At 40.9% G+C, this 18,453-nt stretch overlaps 6 protein-coding genes across 7 annotated transcripts; 3 read left to right on the top strand and 3 right to left on the bottom strand.

Annotated features, from left to right (window-relative positions):
- The first annotated feature begins 389 nt into the window (after positions 1–389).
- Positions 390–2,070, top strand: LOC105023156 (gamma-crystallin M3-like). The gene is made up of 3 exons (XM_010892119.2): positions 390–437; positions 1,226–1,468; positions 1,688–2,070. Exons 1-3 carry the CDS (start codon positions 420–422, stop codon positions 1,973–1,975), a joined length of 549 nt encoding a protein of 182 aa, XP_010890421.2. The 5' UTR covers positions 390–419; the 3' UTR covers positions 1,976–2,070.
- Positions 2,071–4,094: 2,024 nt separating this feature from the next.
- Positions 4,095–4,989, top strand: LOC105023155 (gamma-crystallin M3-like). The gene is made up of 3 exons (XM_010892118.1): positions 4,095–4,152; positions 4,259–4,498; positions 4,656–4,989. The coding sequence occupies exons 1-3, from the start codon at positions 4,141–4,143 to the stop codon at positions 4,935–4,937; spliced, it is 534 nt and encodes a 177-aa protein (XP_010890420.1). The 5' UTR covers positions 4,095–4,140; the 3' UTR covers positions 4,938–4,989.
- A 2,251-nt stretch (positions 4,990–7,240) lies between these two features.
- LOC105023154 (gamma-crystallin M2) lies at positions 7,241–9,223 on the top strand. Its single transcript, XM_010892117.2, has 4 exons — positions 7,241–7,341; positions 8,016–8,086; positions 8,319–8,561; positions 8,897–9,223. Exons 2-4 carry the CDS (start codon positions 8,078–8,080, stop codon positions 9,164–9,166), a joined length of 522 nt encoding a protein of 173 aa, XP_010890419.1. The 5' UTR covers positions 7,241–7,341; positions 8,016–8,077; the 3' UTR covers positions 9,167–9,223.
- Positions 9,224–10,552: 1,329 nt separating this feature from the next.
- LOC105023153 (gamma-crystallin M2) lies at positions 10,553–11,609 on the bottom strand. The gene is made up of 3 exons (XM_010892116.1): positions 11,530–11,609; positions 11,089–11,331; positions 10,553–10,895 (listed from the first exon to the last, which is right to left on the bottom strand). Exons 1-3 carry the CDS (start codon positions 11,542–11,544, stop codon positions 10,617–10,619), a joined length of 537 nt encoding a protein of 178 aa, XP_010890418.1. The 5' UTR covers positions 11,545–11,609; the 3' UTR covers positions 10,553–10,616.
- Positions 11,610–12,433: 824 nt separating this feature from the next.
- On the bottom strand, positions 12,434–15,057 carry LOC105023184 (gamma-crystallin M2-like). The gene is made up of 3 exons (XM_034289829.1): positions 15,031–15,057; positions 13,031–13,273; positions 12,434–12,755 (listed from the first exon to the last, which is right to left on the bottom strand). The coding sequence occupies exons 1-3, from the start codon at positions 15,037–15,039 to the stop codon at positions 12,483–12,485; spliced, it is 525 nt and encodes a 174-aa protein (XP_034145720.1). The 5' UTR covers positions 15,040–15,057; the 3' UTR covers positions 12,434–12,482.
- A 1,138-nt stretch (positions 15,058–16,195) lies between these two features.
- LOC105023152 (gamma-crystallin M2) lies at positions 16,196–18,321 on the bottom strand. 2 transcript variants are annotated; one of them, XM_010892114.4, is made up of 3 exons: positions 18,244–18,321; positions 17,475–17,732; positions 16,196–16,522 (listed from the first exon to the last, which is right to left on the bottom strand). In XM_010892114.4, the coding sequence occupies exons 1-3, from the start codon at positions 18,250–18,252 to the stop codon at positions 16,247–16,249; spliced, it is 543 nt and encodes a 180-aa protein (XP_010890416.1). In that variant the 5' UTR covers positions 18,253–18,321; the 3' UTR covers positions 16,196–16,246. The 2 variants fall into 2 exon arrangements, with proteins under 2 accessions (XP_010890416.1, XP_010890417.1); XM_010892115.4 differs by having other exon boundaries at positions 17,490–17,732.
- Between the last annotated feature and the right edge of the window lie 132 nt (positions 18,322–18,453).

Genomic DNA, 18,453 nt, shown 5'->3' with positions numbered 1-18,453 from the left:
CCATATGAAAATGTACAATATGTGGTACACTTACTAAGAAAAACATTAATGACACAACTACCTAGACCTTACCTTCAAATCAATGGGAATGCACTGCGTAAAGTTCTACCCAATGTAGCTGAAAGAATATCCATACGTTATTGCAGTTCATTTACATTTCGGGGTAGATTTGAAAGAGACTGTACAAATAAATGAAAACAAATCTGACCTCATCTAAAAACGAACCTCCCTATGACCTCACAAAGAACTAAATGTTAACTTGTTGCCGTGGGCTTTGGCTGATGGGTAGTACAGTGCCCGAGAGCTGTGCTGCTCAGCTGACTCAGTGTTTTATACAATTGGGTGGTAGATTCTTTTGGACTTACATCAAGCATAAAAGGCAGCACGCCGGTAGGGAGAACAACAGAAATCAAATAGCCATGACCATGAACGGAAAGGTAATATGGGGTTGCGGTAGTCCGTGCACTTTGCTGTACTGTGCATTTACTGGTCACTGCCGGGTGTCGGCAATGGCATTGGTGCTGCCTATCTAGATTTGAGTCATTTTAGACATTTAGCATACACTCAAAAGGGAATATGACTTACATTAGGGAATGCATACATTTTTGTGCTATTCTGTACAATTTTACTAATACGTAGTTTTCCATACTAGTAATTTCTACTTTGGCATCAAAAGCAATCTGGAATATATATGATAAGTTGGTTCTTAGACATATTTCAGCATGTTAGTGTACAGAAAATATTCAAATAGCTTATAAGTTATAATAGTAACAGTACGTTATTATTAAAATCATCATTTTATTTTTTGGCACGCACCTATGAGTGATGTTGTATGGTCTCTTAATAGGGAAGATTGTATGAGATTCGCACTTCAAAATGCAATTCCTGACATATTTCTATTTTGGGTTAGCTTGTGTAAACTTATGTAAATGGTCAGCTTCTCATGTAGATACTAGGTCCTTTTGATTTAAGGCAAGGGATCAAGAGATGCCACAATGAGGAGCAGAACCAAAATTAGGAGCCCTCTCTCTCTGCAAGTTGCACCCACCTCTTCAAAAATACAAAAGATCCTAGCCATAAAACCCGAAGACCAGAACAGTCGCTCATTAGCCCGTGCATTCTGTAGCATTTCACCATATTGTATGTTACCACTTAGGTTCACTTAGATCTCCCTACCACAGACACACATTTTCACACTTCATTTGAATACGTTTTCCGTCCCCAGATAATTTTTTACGAAGACAGGAACTTCCAGGGCCGCTCCTATGAGTGCAACAGTGACTGCTCCGAGATCTCCTCCCACCTAGCCAGGTGCAACTCCTGCAGGGTGGAGAGCGGCATGTTCATGGTGTACGACCGGCCCAACTTCACGGGTCACCAGTACCTCCTGAGGAGGGGAGAGTACCCTGAGTACCAGCGTATGATGGGCTTCAACGATTGCATCAGGTCCTGCCGTATGATCCCTCAGGTAAACACTCAGGCAGGGATGGGGCGCTAAAACACTCATCGCTATAGTTAAATGGATCTTTTAGATGCCATCATCTAAATCTGTCTGCGGTTTTCAGAGGTAACATATAAAAACACAACCCTCGCTTGGTGTAGAGCCACTATTTTATATAATCGACCGAGCTTGTCTGATTCATTCAACGGTTCCTGATGTGTGTGTGTGTGGTCTTCTTTCGAACAGCACAGTGGACAGTTCAGGATGAGGATCTACGAGAGGGAGAACTTCGGAGGCCAGATGCATGAGGCGATTGACGACTGTGACTCCATCCAGGAGCGTTACCGTATGCCAGAAATACAGTCGTGCAACGTGATGGAGGGCCACTGGGTCATGTACGAACAGCCCCACTTCAGGGGCAGGCAGATCTATCTGAGGCCTGGGGAGTACAGGAACCTCAGAGAGATGGGAACGGGAAACGAGGAAATGAGCTTCCGGTCCATGAGGCGCATCACCAGTGACGCTGCCTTTTAAGGGTGCTGCCTTTAAAGTGCGCTGCCTTTTAAGTGTGCTTTCTTTAAAGGGTGCACAGGCTTTTTAATACATGTTAATAAATATTTTTAACCTTTGATTTTTGCTGATTTTTTGTTTTATTTTAGTGGGGCAGGAGAAGAGGGTGTGCCAGGAAAATCAGTAGACCGTATTTGAACACACACTTACACTAGTAAGTGTGTTGTGGAGGTAGTTGTTTAGACCAGTAGTCCACCCCATGCCACACAAACAAATCTTAATGGGTATTAATGTATTTCCACACACAACCGCACTGTAACTTACTAGACACAGTATATTAATAAATATTTAACTGCATTTTGTCACCAAAAGGTGTGGTTTTGTCAGCAAAACATTGACTGTGAACATACGCACATTTTCCTCAGTTTACATATGATGTAAAACAAATTGGTGACATTATTAGTGACCTTATTAGTGAGCTAATATGTAAACAATATACAATGACAATAATAAGCAACTTTTACGCTGCAACCAGTATAAGCACCATTATCAGCTGTAATGCAATGAGAACATTTATTAACATACGTAACTGTACATGAGTAGACTCTATAAGCCACACCTCTGGGAGAAGCACAGAAACATTTAGAGACAGCTCCTTAAGCCTTGGACTCCATATCATGTCACCACTCAGTTGATCTGTGCACACGCAAAATGATCACCCAGTATAAACCAAAAAAAAATTTCCTCCATGACCTGTTAATTAGGCCCTCTAGTTAACAAAAAAGATGAATCATTTCGAGATGTATGTGTATCTATTATTTTGAATTCTATAGAGTGAACAAAAGTGTTAAATATATTTTATACATCAATAAAAACAGACAGCAGTGTCCCTGAGTTGAATGTCATTGGAGCTACCGCATTAGGGATTACAAGGCATTCGCTCCAGTGTAAAATGATTATCGGGGGATGGGTCTATATCAAGGAATATCATTTCGTAATCACATCCCTATTTCATACTTCTGAAGATGCAATGGATGATTTGTTGTGTCTAAATCATGTGTCAATTAGTGTTACTTCACAATCAAACAATCAAACATTATGATAAATTCCAAACTACAACCCATCTTGTATAGTCTTGATTCAGCCCAAATATATTGTTGATGCTTTGGAAGAAGAAAAAGGCATCACTGACCAAATCATGGTTCAGTGTATTGGCCAACGCCCTACATTGAGAATGAATAAATTAAATTAAATAAATTAAGTGTGTGAGCTATTAGTGTTTGATGTTTCCTGTGGTGGCACGTCTCTGGCCCTATCATCCAATGGATCTTGAGGATGGAGGGGATCTCCTAGCCCAGTCACTCAGTGCCTATTTCAGTGTGTTACCTGGGAAGGGTAATGTGTTACCATTTCAATGTGTTACCTTTTTCAGGGTCTAATCCACTGGTGCCAGACCAGGAACTCCCAAGTGTTGTTGCAATGAGACTGGCCAAGCTTAACTTCTACATGGCGTTCGTTGCTGAGACCGACCAGTGTGACCCTTTGAACTGCAATACTTGACACTGAATAACGTTTGTGCATATGTGAGCATGTAAAAAAGGTATATCCAAACCATTTGCTGATTAATGCTAACACACTAATGGTGGATAAAGTAAGCTGCAATTTGTAATGGCTGTGCAAAAAATGCTAAACCTTGGGTATAAGTGTCTTTTGGCCTGTAGCCTGCTTGCTGAATTCATGCTGTGGCCATGTTGAAGAAATCCTGCTTCTCCACCTGTTACCCATCTGTTACCCTGAGGCTACATCTCTAGCTAGTGTCTCCATCTCTAGCTAGCTAGCTAAGTTGTGGAACTGCTTATGTGACATTATACCGTAGATTGGTGTCATTGAAGGTAAATTATCATAATTGCACAAGGGAATTTTTTTTTTTTTTGTAATGCAAACAACAACCAGGCAGAATGGACATCACCTCACAAATGCACACAATGGTCCACAACAAAGCCTTTAGCTGAACCGCTGTGTAAAGGGGGCCCAGTTGCATTATGCCAACACGGGACTTTACACAATGGTGCAGGGCGTTTGTTTGAAGTTAAGCCAGGTATATAAGTACCCAAAGGACATGGCATTAACTATACACTTTCAGGCTGCGTATCACCTTGTATCCATTGGATACCCAAAACAAATTTACCATGATGGGAAAGGTAACCAGGGCGAAAGCATTTGTCCATGGATGATACCATCTCAATTGCAAATACATTTACACGTTCACTATTTGGAATGAACCTTGTTGCTTCTTTTGATTTCCAGATCATCTTCTACGAGGACAGGAACTTCCAGGGACGTTCCTATGAGACCAGCTCGGACTGCCCTGAGCTGACCTCCTACCTGAGCAGGTGCAACTCCTGCAGGGTGGAGAGCGGCTGCTTCATGGTCTACGACCGTTCCAACTTCCAGGGAAACCAGTACTTTGTGAGGAGAGGAGAGTACGGTGACTACACTCGCATGGGCATGTCTGACTGTATTAGATCCTGCCGCAGCATCCCCATGGTAAACCAACAACAGATTATATGTTGATTTTTAAAATGTGTATTTGATTTTTAAATAGCAATAATTGGAATAATGTTTATGATAAAAATGTACCCAACAGTGTACATTTTCCCCCGTGCAGCTTAGTGAATAGTGTTTCTTGGCTGTTCCCTTACAGCACAGGGGACAGTTCAGGATGAGGATCTACGAGAGGGAGAACTTTGGTGGCCAGATGCATGAGATGATGGACGACTGCGAGAACATGATGGATCGTTACCGTATGTCCGACTGCCAGTCCTGCCACGTGATGGATGGCCACTGGCTCCTGTATGAGCAGCCCCACTACAGAGGCAAGCAGATGTACCTGAGGCCCGGGGAGTACAGGAACCTCAGCAGCATGGGGGGCACCCCTGGAAACATCAGATGGCAGTCTATGAGGCGTATCATGGATTCCTGTTAATTCACTGTTCCATGTGAATTTTAGCTTTTTAATAAAGGATTGTATAAAAGCATCCATTACAAAGTTGATTCATTCAATGTTTTGGGGGAAATGTAATATTTCAATACGAACAATAAGGCTATATACAATATCTTCCCAAGAAAAGAATCTATAACAATGAGAAATGGTTGTGTTATGTTAAGCAGTGATAATGGTTATTTTCCGACAAAACAACATTTGTGAACATGCCCTCAACCCCATCGTATACTTACAGATCCATTATGGTCGCAAATTGTACACACATCTTGCACCCTTTCCATGTGTTGTTGCCTTCACAAAGAGGCAGTTAACCATTTTGTCCCCTATGATCTACACAGCCTACTACACATTTTCATTCGCAAGGAAGACAATTTTGTCCAAAAAGAAAAATGAAGATTCACCTTCAAAATTATCTTGATAACTGATATTATATTTATTTAATAATGACACATTTGAGAAGTACCTATAGGTATGTATATTTGACTTCACCGTTCTTTTTGGCATAAATATAGGTGTCAAAATGATTAACATCCAGGGGTGGATTCCGGTTTCACCATTATCCACTGCCCTTGTTCTTCATTGGCAGACCCATCACTTGTGTCCATGGGCAAAGATCTCTCATATTATTTAATGTCTCTGTCGCACCCACCAGAGCTTGCTAAACAATATTGGCACTTGGATTGGAACTGTTGCTGCGATCCAAATACATATGACTCCTCCTGTGGTGGCTATGGCATTGATATTAGAATACATGATCAGAAAAAGAACACACATACCTGCTGTCAAATTTGGTGAATCATTGATTTCAGAACTATTTTACTTACGCTGGTCTTAAATTGTTAACATTTAGCGACGAAATCATAAAGAATAATGGTTGGCTCTTCAAGAAGGCTGACACTTTCCCATTATTTTCTATCACAATTTTCTGAAAGAAAAGAACCCCAAGCCCACATTACAATCCACCAAGAAATGGTTAGTTGGACAGAAAAACGTAATTTTGTCAGTGGCCAAGTTATTTTATTTAAAACCCTCTGAAAACCTGTGGTTTGAATTGAAGAGGAAAGTCCATAAGCATCAAAAAAGCATACCATGAACTGGAGAAATATTCTAAAATTCCTACCATTGTAGTGAAAATGGCTATGCTCCTATTCTTGCAAAATGGGGAATTGAATGATGTGAAAAAATACAGATGTCCATCATTTTTTACATTTTTTTAGCAAATGTATTACTTGAAAAAAAAACTTATTTTCCCCTTAATTTGAATCATATAATGTAGCTTAGTATTTCAGCTATTTCATTTATGCAACCATTCTTCTTTGGTTAAGGTATTCTATCAAGGTTTTGCAATGATCATGCATTACTGTACATTAGTTAGGATAGTGGGCAACATAATAAATTAGACTTGGCATCAGATTTTATATTGAATTATGCACGTTAGATCTATATAGATGTACTGTAAATACTTCTGTTGAAATACATGATTTTAATTCACACATTATTTAGCTTGAATAATTTATTTGTTTAGAGAAATACCACCCTTCAGTCAAAAAAGAGTCATACTGTAAGAACGTTCATGAAATGTCAGGGGACGTCCACTGTTTTCTGGGCATACTGGGATTAAAACCTTCTAGAGATTTATCCCATTGACATTTTTACAATAGGAGCGGTTAAAACCACAAAAGCAAAAGAGTGTGATACAGTTTGCTGTGCTGACCGCATAGAAATGAATGGTGGCTCCAACGTAAATACGCAACATATAAAAGGTTGACTGGAAACGTTAAATTAACACTCAGCATCCTCTTGGAAGAGAGTGGTGTATGTAAGGGCTCCAAATATAACAAATAATGAATTCCAAAAGCAGTTTATTTGCAGTAGTAAACGTAAAAAGCAGCAGAAGATCTGCATTAAGCATGATCTTAGCAGAAAACCTTTTCAATAGATCAGATGTGTGAGTCAGTGTATACTTTCCTTCAGACCTGGATCTGTAAAGGCTGTGGTTCTGCCCACACCAAATATTGGCTGTTCTTGTCTGATGGTTATTCAGGCCTTGCATCATTTACGTATGTACAAATGCTTCAAATGTTTTGACACTTGAACATCCGTTTACTGAAATATCAGTCTTACATAGATGGAATACCATTTAAAGGCAGAATTGTGGGAAGTGTGGACAGGATATGTGTGCATCAAATGACCACAGGGATGTTCATTTCAGGTAAAAATGATTGTGTTAGTTCATTGTGCTCAGCAGGTATCTCAGGTAACTCAGTCCTTTATTGGAAGGACGGGACGAAAACCAGAAGTGTTTTGGCCCTCCAGGACCGGAGTTGAACAGTATTACGTATTCTTTATTTTCTCAAAACATTACAATGCGGAGAAAGTAACACAGGTAACATTTAATAAATTACTTATTTTAATGTCTTGACATTGGATGAATGATTCACTTATATTTTCGACGTGCTGTGTGTTTATTTCAAATCCATGCCATTAGAGTTGCCCTTACTAGAACAAATTGGACCTTGGTAATAAGCATAGTGCTGAAATATTAAGAATCATAAATTTCATATTCTGAAGTTCGAAACTGTTTTGCAGTTACTAAATTAAATCCTCAGTTCAATCTGACCTGATTCTTAAAAGGACTTACATTTTAATACAAAGAGACATTTCATAAATGTTTTATGATTAAATAAAGAAAATACCCTTGCTTTGTTATAATCACATGCTGATATATATGTATTCATTTTCAGTACAAAAGCTTTATACTCCAGAATTTTCTGGCTTTTACATTTTTTTTCTTGTAATACTCCAGCTAAATGTAAATGTTTCCTATGAAATATAATGGGTAACATGGAGAAAAGCAAAAAGCTAATTATTATTATGTTTAAATCTGAGAACACAGAATAGCACTAACCTGATTGGTTTGAAATGTCTACACCACACGTAAAATGCTTACTTTGTTGACCGTCAAAGACAAACAGAGTTCCTGGGTTCAGAGCATTCTCCCCAAAAATGCTGACATGCTATAGTCAAACCATTTACATGACAATACATTCGTTTGTCCAGTGGTTATAAAGAGAGCACGCACCTCCAGACCTGTGGCAGTGTAACCAAAGTTAACCATCACAATGGGAAAGGTAAGGCAGATTTTAATGCTTTGCCTCTTTTGTGCCTCTACATTGCTCTGTAGATTATTCAACCAAAATCAATAAAAGGGAATTATATCCATGGACTTTGTGCATCTTGTCAGGAATTTCGGTTTGTGTACATTAAATATCCGTACCTCTCTATCTTGGGGTTTACTGCAGGGGGACATTTCTGGTCGCAAACGCACACACACCGAAAACAAAAAGATTTGTCTGTTTTTAGATCATCTTCTATGAAGACAGAAACTTCCAAGGTCGCTCGTATGAGTGCAGCGGAGAGTGCTCCGACCTTCACTCCCACTTCAGCCGCTGCAACTCCATCCGGGTGGAGAGCGGCAACTGGATGGTGTACGAGAGGCCCAACTTCACAGGTTACCAGTACTTCCTGAGGGGGGGCGAGTTCTCTGAGTACCAGCGCTGGATGGGCTTCAACGACTGCGTCAGGTCCTGTCGCATGATCCCCATTGTAAGAAACAGATCACTAAGCAACTGGTTAACGTTTACATTTCAGTTATATAGAGCGACTTACAATTAAGATGACTTAAGAATATTATGGACGCTTATGTGTTACAGATACTTTTGGGGTCTAAAACAACATGAAATCCGATTGCTGGACTCTCAGAAATGGGGGGTGGGGGGTGGGGGGTGGGGGGTGGGGGGGGGATGCACAATTGTTTTCTTCTCCATTTACTTACTTACCAGCCGTCACTGATGCGGTCTACCACTCAACGGAAAGTATTATTTTCTGAGATTCGATAAGAGATCATCCTCCGCAAAACATTCCCATTCTGTCTCCCGCAGACGAAGGGATCTCACCGTCTAAAGATCTTCGAGCGTCCCGAGTTCGGAGGTCAGATGATGGAAATGACGGAGGACTGCCCCAACCTCTACGAGCGCTTCCATCACAATGACATCCACTCCTGTAACGTGATGGAGGGCTACTGGATCTTCTTTGAGCACCCCAACTACACCGGGCGCCAGTATCTGATGAGCCCCGGGGAGTACAGGAGGTTCAATGAGTGGGGAAGCATCAGCCCCAGGGTGGGATCCATCAAACATATTGCCATGTAGGAACCTGAATGTGTGAGTTGAATGAATGCAAAACACATTGAAATAAATCCATCCACACACAAAACACTTGTTTCCAGCCTCTTCTGCTTCAGGTGGCAACGCAAAGAATGTTTATGCCGACGTCAGGCTGGTTGAGCTTCTTACCCTTTCTAACAGCGAAGGATCATTTCAATATTCTTCACTTTGGTAGAACACTATTGGCAGTTGTCAGAACACTGGTAAATAGGGTCGGGAACCAGCTGTAAATCAGTAAAGCTCTGAAATGTCCCAAACCATACAAGCATTTTAATGGGCAGAGCTGCTCGCTAGAACAGTGTGGTAAGTGTAGCTTCTGAGAATGGCCTGGAAATGGCCCGAATACTTGCAGCAATGTAGTTGTGAGACGATTTTGAGTGTACTAATGTACTAACATTTATCTGCAAAATATGTCTTACCAGGTCTAAATACCTTGACCAGAAATGTTTTGCCAGTGAGATGTCTCGCTCTGGGGTACTCCAGCAAGTTGGGCGCTGAATGCATAAGAGACTGGTCCCTGTACTGGACTAAAATAAATGGGGGGATCTATATGTTAGGTTTCTGTTCTGTCTCTGGTAGCACCATGAAGTGGGCAGTAGTTTTTAAATATAACATCAGTTTCACATCTTGCAGCTTGGAGCCAGCAGTTCATTCAGTCCATTTTGGCCAAAACCGAAGTTTTTGTCAGAGGAGCGAAAACAAAGTGATTTCTAAAGTATGGCTGCGCAACACCAGATTTACTGTGTGAGTGAAACAACACCCATTCAACTAGAATATTTTCACTGTTAACCTACATAATTGACATCAAATATTGTTACTTTTTGGTTATCATCATGTCTACACTAATGACAATCTGAGAATTAAGTGATGACCCTGTACAGTCATCACAGTTATCACAAAACTGCTTTGCAATGTCTTAATCAGCGGAATTCAGCTTTTGTACTCATCATAATTCAAACAGAATCAATTGATCAAATCCTGCGATATGAAATGTCTGAGCACTTTATGGTCTGCACAATGTACTGAACAATTATGGTTATCGACAGGGAATGTATTACGTTAAAGGTTCAAAAGGTGTGCACTGATCATGCAGATACACTACATATAGTTTTTTATACCAGCACTTCGCCCCTTGCCGCCAGTGCAAAACAAAATCTAAACTAAAAGAATCATTGATATAGTAATAATAATAATAATGACAAATTAACAAAATCTACAAACATTGCAACACAAGTGTGTCCAAGCCTTTGCTGTGCAATGCTGCTAAAGAGTAATACACAGTAAAATTCAATATTAAATACAAATCACTCTCCGCTCTGTGAATGGAACCACAGCATTTATGTTCAAAGTATAACACAAAACCCCACATGCTTTGTGTTTGAACGTGCAGCTTTATTGAGAACAGACAGTAGGTAGGGAAGAACAAGCGCTACATCTAGTTGTTGGAGTCGGTGATTCGTCTGAGGGAGCCAATCCTGGGACTCTGGCCTCCCCAGTCGCTGGGTCTGCGGTACTCGCCGGGCCTCAGGTAGTACTGCCTGCCCCTGTAGTTGGGCTGCTCGTACATGAGCCAGTGGCCCTCCATCACGTTGCAGGAGTTGATGTCGGACATGCGGAATCTGTCCTGGACGTTGGGGCAGTCGTCGCTCAGCTCCTGCATCTGGCCGGCCATGTCAGGGTGCTCGTACAGCCTCATCTTGTAGGAACCACGGTGCTACAGGACAAGTAAATACAACAGGCTTCAGATGTGTAGAAATGACCAGTAAATCGGGAGGGCCAAGACTGAACCTTGGGTTACAGCTCTACTTTGCTCCAGAAGTTGTGATCGACGCGCTTCTATAAAAACCTATTGGAATGTTCGGCTGACCAGCGAAGGCCTGAATTTAAGGCATCTATATTAGGCTTACCACAGGGATCATGCGGCAGGATCTGATACAGTCATTGATGCCAATCATGCGCTGGTTGTCATTGTACTCGCCCCTCCTCAGGAAGTACTGGTGGCCGGTGTAGTTGGGCCTCTCGTACACCATGAAGCATCCGCTCTCCACCTTGATTGAGTTGCAGCGGTTGAAGTAGGAGTGAAGATCGGCACAGTCGCTCATGCACTCATGGTGCCGACCCTGGAAATTCCTGTCCTCGTAGAAGATTATCTGCAAACGGGAGTGAAGCATCAGTTTTGGCCTTTCAAAAAAATTAAAAAAAGGCATAGCCATAGTGCTCATATTTAAACTCTTGGTGAAAGACCATTAATTTTCATACCTTTTAATGAGGAAAAAACTATATGTTTTTTTCAAACAAGCAAATACATTTCTGTAAGTCATATGAATGCAGGCGGATGTGCGGCTTACCTTTCCCATTGTCATGGTAGCGTGTAGGGGCGATAGGGACTCAATGGACACTCTCTTTGACCGTGTCCTTTTATAAAAAGCAGCTGTGTGATTGCGCAGCATAAAGTATTGTCATTCAAATAACGATCTAGAGTTAGCACACAAATCGGGTTATGTATAGCAATGCATTATTGTCTGGCGAGGAATTGTTATAGGCCAGTTTTCACATGTTCATCACAATTGACAGAAAACCCTACTAAACACTGGACGCCTGAGGCATGGATGGGTTTGGCATCAGCAAAACAACTCCATAGACATTTAGCATATCATTGTCACAAACACAGTCCATTTCATTTGTGTTATGCATTATGCATAAGAACCAGCATGTATAAAAAGCTCTTCTGGCATTAAATTGGCATTGAATTGAGCCACCGAACTTATGTTTTATTTGTCTTAAAGTAGGCCTGTAATCTGTGTCAATATTCCCTTAATGATGTAATTAACTGTTTTTTAATCCTGTCCGTTTGTTGTTCTTCTTGTGGGGTTAGCAAGAAATATCTAGCCACATGCATATGAGTGTCCAGCAGTATTACCATGATGGAAATACATCTGTTTTATACTGATTTGGAACCTTAAATTAACTTTAACATGTATAATTACATGTTGGTCACTGCTTACATGATGATTTACATTACAGGAGTCCTGAACATTTGCATCTTAAATGAATGCCTAGGCTTTAGCTCAGAGGACCAACGCCATCTTCTGTTGCCCAGCCAATCGCAGAGATACAACTATTTCACTGTTGCGCAATGGGGAATGTAAACAATAGCAATACCCATACATAAGAATGAAGAAACAGGGGACATTAGGATGACAGAAACCAATTTATTTATTGTGTGAAAGAAAGCAAACAGGAGACACTTGATCAGGATTGGTTTGTCATTGAAGGTCCTTTTCTTAAAAGGAGATTTTCATTAGAGGTCCATGAGGCGCTTGATGGAGCCAATCCTGCAACTCTGGCCTCCCCAGTCGCTGGGCATGCGGTACTCGCTGGGCCTTAGGTAGTACGGCCTGCCCATGTAGTTGGCCTGGTCGTACATGAGCCAGTGGCCCTCCATCACGTTGCAGGAGTTGATGTCAGACATGCGGAAGCGTTCCATCATGTTGGGGCAGTCGTCGCACAGCTCCATCATTTGGCCGGCCATGTCATAGCGGTCATACAACCTAATTCTGAAGCTGCCACGGTGCTGTGAGCAACAAACAAATTCACATCAGTCAACCGTATTGTTGAGTGTAGTCAGAACACTTGCAGCCTGAGTGATGATCAATACATTATGTATCTAGTTGTACTCGACTTTATGAAATCTCTCAGATAAAAAAAATTTAATTACACAAATAGTCAATTCTAATGGCCCACGAATAGAACCTTGTGGCTCTCCAAAACATTTTATTTGAAATATCAATTCAAATTTCAAGATCACCATACACAGGCCTACTCATATTCAGGGATCAGACTCCATACCGCAGGGATTATACGGCAGGACCTGACACAGTCATTCATGCCCATGAGGCGCTGATAGTCACAGTAGTCACCCCTCCTCAGGAAGTGCTGGTGGCCCATGTAGTTGGGACGATCATAGACCATGAAGCAGCCGCTCTCCACCCTGATGGATTGGCAGCGGTTGAAGTAGAAGTGCAGGTCAGCGCAGTCATTAATGCATTCATGTTGACAGCCGCTGAAGTCTCTGTCCTCATAGAAAATGATCTACGGATATAGGAAGAAAAATAATATGCGATTTGCATTGAGATTCTTTTACGGCAGTACAACGAGAGGAAACGCATTTCAGTGAATGGTGTTTGTGCATGTGTGTGTATGCATGTGTGCGGATGCAGTAAATGCTGGGGAATCACTGTGAATTTAAACTTGTATGACGTGTAAAATCTAAAACATACAGTGGATATAAAAAGTCTCCACTGCCCGGAGAAAATGGCAGGTTTTTGTGATGTAAAAGAATGAGACAAAGATAAATCATGTCAGAACTTTTTCCACTTTTAATGTGACCTATAATGTGAACAATTCAATTGAAAAACAAACTGAAATCTTCGAGGGGGAAAAAATTTAAAATAAAAACCTTACAATAACGTGGTTGCATAAGTGTGCACACCCTCTTATAAATGGGGATGTGGCTGTGTTCAGAATTAAACAATCACATTCAAACACATGTTGAATAGAAGTCATTACACACCTGCCATCATTAAAGTGACTGATAAATCACAATTAAAGTTCAGCTGTTCTAGTAGGATTTTCCTTAGTTGCATCTCAGAGCAAAAGCCATTGTCCGCAGAGAGCTTCCAAAGCAGCAGAGGGATCTCATTGTTGAAAGATATCAGTCAGGAGTAGGGTACAAAATAATTTCCAAAGCATATGATATACCATGGAACACAGTGAAGACAAGTCATCATCAAGTGGAGAAAATATGGCACAACAGAGATATTACCAAGAACTGGACGTCCCTCCAAAATTGATGAAAAGATGAGAAGAAAACTGGTCAGGGAGGCTTCCAGAGACCTACAGCAACATTAAAGTAACTGTAGGAATTTCTGGCAACTTCTGGCTGTGTGCTACATGTGAAAACAATCTCCCGTATTCTTCATATGAATGGGCTATGGGGAAGGGCGACAAGACAGAAGCCCTTTCTTACAAAGAAAAACATCCAAGTCCGGCTGAAGTTTGCAAAAACAGTCCCCCAAAAACATATGGGAAAATGTGTTACGGTCTGATGAAACCAAAGTTGAACTTTTTGGCCATAATTCCAAAAGGTATGTTTGGCGCAAAAACAACACTGCACATCACCCAAAGAACACCATACTCACAATGAAGCATGGTGGTGGCAGCATCATGCTTTGGGGCTGTTTTTCTTCAGCTGAAACCACGGCCTTAGTCAGGGTGGAGGGAATTATGAACAGTTCCAAATTACAAAACCTTCAGGCATCCGTTAGAAAGCCGAAGATGAAGTTCACCTTTCAGCACGACAACGACCTAAAGCACACATCTAAATCCACAAAAGCATGGCTTCACCAGAAGAAGATTAATGTTTTGGAATGACCCAGCCAGAGCCCAAACCTGGATCCAACTGATTATCTGTGGAGTGATCTGAAGAGGGCTGTGCGCAGGAGATTTGTCACAATCGGACAAATTTGGAGCGCTTTTGCAAAGAAGAGTGGGCAGATATTGCCAATTCAAGATGTGCCATGCTAATAGACTCCTACCCAAAAAGACTGAGTGCTGTAATAAAATCAAAAGGTTCTTCAATAAAGTATCAGTTTGAGGGTGTGGACACTTACGCAACCAAGTTATTGTAAGGTTTTTCTTTTTCATTTTTCCCCCTCAAAGATTTCAGTTTGTTTTTCAATTGAATTTTTCACGTTACAGGCCACATTAAAAGTGGAAAGAGTTCAGAAATTATTAATCTTTGTCTCGTTCTTTTACATCGCAAAAATCGTACATTTTCACAGGAATACCTTGCCCATGGTTGCTGGTAGTTGACCCAAACGTGATGCTGGTTTTAACAACCCTGTGAGGCTCCTTAAATAGTATGTCAGAAAGATAACATGTAGGGTGCCATGCTTTTGTTATTTAGATCATCAGGTGAACGAGTCAGCAGAAAGCTCACAGGTGTAACCCCTCACCGATACAGCATGACTGAAGTTATTGTTCACTGCAATAATAATGTGTATAAAAGTTGTATTCCTTCAGGGGAACTCGTAGTGATTTTATCTAACAGTTTTTTACAATAACTTTTTAATTGTATTACTTCTGGAGTAGGCCAATTCTACAATGTTTGTTGGCAAAATCAGCAAACCGATATTGTAACATCTTTTGTACATCCAGTATGTTTCACTTGGAAATACACAACTGGAACATAAATGAACCGGATAGAAAATATTAAACTTATTATTGACCATGATCTGACATGTAACAGTTCGTTTAATACAATAACTAGAATAATTAAAATTATATCACTACTTTAACCTAATTTTGGTGGTACTTTAACATTACCTACTTATTTTGACATACATCCCACAATGGCAATGTAAACCTATTAATTCAAACCACTCTAAATTATACTTATTATTTTCTTAGTGACTATAATATTTACTTCTATATCATAGCATATATGTCCATCATACCCTAGAATGGCAGGGGGGCCAGGTAAACAAAAACATGTCTATAGTGTGGTGTAAGGGGGAACCTTCAGCCAGGTATGAAAAGAGCTTCCGTATCTCTGTTCTTGTCCTCATTGTCCTGTATGGGCTTTGTCTGGGACATGTTTCTGGTTGGGAACTCTGCCAACAAGGCATGTTTCACTTGTGACCCTATTTGACCCGGTGTCAAAGATGACTTTAGCTGGAAACATAATTTGAACCCGACTGTGGTCTGCTTGTGTCATAGGCTCATCGATACAAAATTAAATTTACACTGTAACAATTCAATCAATATAATTTTTTTGTCCCTTCATATTGGCCTATTTGTGGTGTAGAATTCATGAAATATCCCCCTTGCTCAATGTATTGGTATTTGGGACCTCCGTTTATGCCCCCCCAAAAAATTTTAATATCAAAAGGTCGCCAATAACGACAAATCAGTGAATCCAAAACAGTGTAATGGAAATATCAAACACAAGGATCATTTAAACAATAATTTTATTAACTGGTCAGAATGGAGAACAAATTGGGCCTAAAAGTCGGTGATTCTACGGAAGGAGCCGGTGGTGGCACAGGTGGCGCCCCATTCACTGAACTTTCTGTACTCTCCAGGCCTCATAAAGTACTGGCGCCCCCTGTAGTTGGGGTGCTCGTAGAGGGTCCAGTACCCCTCCATGACATTGGCGGAGTAAATGTCGCGGCTGCGGAAGTGGTCCTGGACAGAGTCACAGTCCTCATTGAACTCCATCATCTGTCCTTGGAACTCTGGCCTCTCATAGATCCTCATGCGGTAGGGTCCGCCGCTGGCCTGCTTGGACAGAGATGTACAGGAGGAGTATCAACAATAAAAGAAAGTTCACTCAGGTGGCAAAAGGGAATCACATTTTAAGTACATCTAAAATGTTTACGTGGGTCTTACAACTGGGTAAGTACAACTAAAAATGGGGAGGCCACAGTGTAATAACACAGGCAAGGGTCCCACAAAGGTAGCTTAGAACAGAATGTCAAGAATGTCTCTCTTTTCAAGGAAAACCAAATCATAGGGATGAGATGTTTGGCTGAATCGGTTCAGTTTTGGTTGGAAGTGGAAGGCTTCAGTCGGTTGCTAGGCAACATTAAAGGTTTCATGTTTTATTTACGTTACATATATAATGGATGGTTTTCTGCTCTTCTAGCGCTGATAGCGTAGGATGCTCTTACTACTGTACTCATGAGTCACGTGGTTGCTCCACCTACCTATCTTGAAGTGTATGTCCTAACTGTAATTCATTTGGGTTAAAAAGCGTCTTTTAAATTACTAAATGTATATGATTATATATCATAAAAACTCCTGTCACAAACAGCCATTAAGTAACATTTGATAGTGATTATCAGTAGAAATTACCAACTTATTTTGCTTTATTTTACATGTTGGGTACCAGTCAAAAGTTTTGATACTCATACACACTTTTGACTGGTGCTGTAACTCTGAGCTGTGGCCTAAGTCGAACAACCTCTTCCAACCACTGCATACAGATTACTCACATGTTGTGCTTATAAGACAACTGATCAAGGAACAGACTGAGCCTGGTTCTGGGCAAACAGCAACAGAGAATCTTGTTTAAAAATGTATTTCCATCAAGACCATAACTTAATCTGCGCCTGGGCAAATCACCAGTTCAGCAGGGGAGCATTAAACCTTATGATAACATATTACATAACAGATTGAGTCCTGAATAAACAAGACACTGAAAACCCATCTGAGCCCCCCCATTTCTCACCTCCCGATTACTCACATAAGAGAAGGTACGGCATGAGCGGATTGTGTCATTGTAGCCCATCCAGCGCTGGTACTCTGGGTACTCTCCCCGGGTCAGAACATACTGGTAGCCAGTGTAGTTGGGTCTTTCATACAGAACCCAGCAGCCTCCATCTACCTTAATGGAGTTGCACCGACTAAAATGTGGATGCATGTCAGGGCAGTCCGTGTCACATTCATAGGAACGACCCTGGAAGTTTTTATCCTCGTAGAAAGTGATCTATCCATCCAGGGCGAAAGGTAAGGGGGAAATGGAAACGTCAATCAGGGCAGGTCATCTTCCAACTGAAATACTGAGCTGAGCTTTTTTTGTGTGTGCGTATTTCTTAGGTGGGGCCAGTTTTTATGCTCTAGTTTGAGATTTAGTGTGCTTTTTCTGGATTCAAACCAATGTTATGCAAACATTTTCACCAGTGGCAGTGGCTTAGACCAGAAGACCACTTCCTAATGTTTCATCAAACACATTTTCTATTATTTTTAGTATGCCAAACAATTTTATTTTGTCTTGACGATCCACAGTTTTATACTTCTGCGATAATGACTACACAATGCCTACCAGTAAAAACTAATATTGCATTACTTTGGCATTACTTTCTTTAAAAACAAATCATTGTCTTTCTTGCCAAATCAAATCTGAAGTGAATAAAACTACTTTAAACCAGGACAAGGACAGCTGTATATAGTGCTCTTGGTCATTTAAAATAAGAAAGATAAATGTTGGTCTGCCTTACCTTACTCATGCCTGCACAGTGTTGGAGCTCCCTTCCTCAATGCAATATCCATGACCGAGAGCTACACGCCTGTTTTATAAACCTCCATCAAAGGTGGCTGGATCAGACCTTTTGTTATTTTAATGAGAGGGGATTTGGTGCCATTGCGATGCTGCCAAGGTCTTGATCCTGTCCATACACATAAAAACCCTGATTCATCAACGCAAATGT

The sequence above is a fragment of the Esox lucius genome, chromosome 22 (assembly GCF_011004845.1).
Source record: "Esox lucius isolate fEsoLuc1 chromosome 22, fEsoLuc1.pri, whole genome shotgun sequence".
Lineage (NCBI taxonomy): Eukaryota > Metazoa > Chordata > Actinopteri > Esociformes > Esocidae > Esox > Esox lucius.
This window is presented reverse-complemented; position numbering and strand designations above follow the sequence as displayed.

Coding starts and splice junctions, on each gene's coding strand:
- LOC105023156 (XM_010892119.2), top strand. Junction 1,469..1,687: donor CCTGCCGTATGATCCCTCAG/GTAAACACTCAG, acceptor TCTTTCGAACAG/CACAGTGGACAGTTCAGGAT.
- LOC105023155 (XM_010892118.1), top strand. Junction 4,499..4,655: donor CCTGCCGCAGCATCCCCATG/GTAAACCAACAA, acceptor GTTCCCTTACAG/CACAGGGGACAGTTCAGGAT.
- LOC105023154 (XM_010892117.2), top strand. Junction 8,562..8,896: donor CCTGTCGCATGATCCCCATT/GTAAGAAACAGA, acceptor TGTCTCCCGCAG/ACGAAGGGATCTCACCGTCT.
- LOC105023153 (XM_010892116.1), bottom strand. Junction 10,896..11,088: donor CCTGCCGCATGATCCCTGTG/GTAAGCCTAATA, acceptor CTTGTCCTGTAG/CACCGTGGTTCCTACAAGAT.
- LOC105023184 (XM_034289829.1), bottom strand. Junction 12,756..13,030: donor CCTGCCGTATAATCCCTGCG/GTATGGAGTCTG, acceptor TGTTGCTCACAG/CACCGTGGCAGCTTCAGAAT.
- LOC105023152 (XM_010892114.4), bottom strand. Junction 16,523..17,474: donor CTTATGTGAGTAATCGGGAG/GTGAGAAATGGG, acceptor CTGTCCAAGCAG/GCCAGCGGCGGACCCTACCG.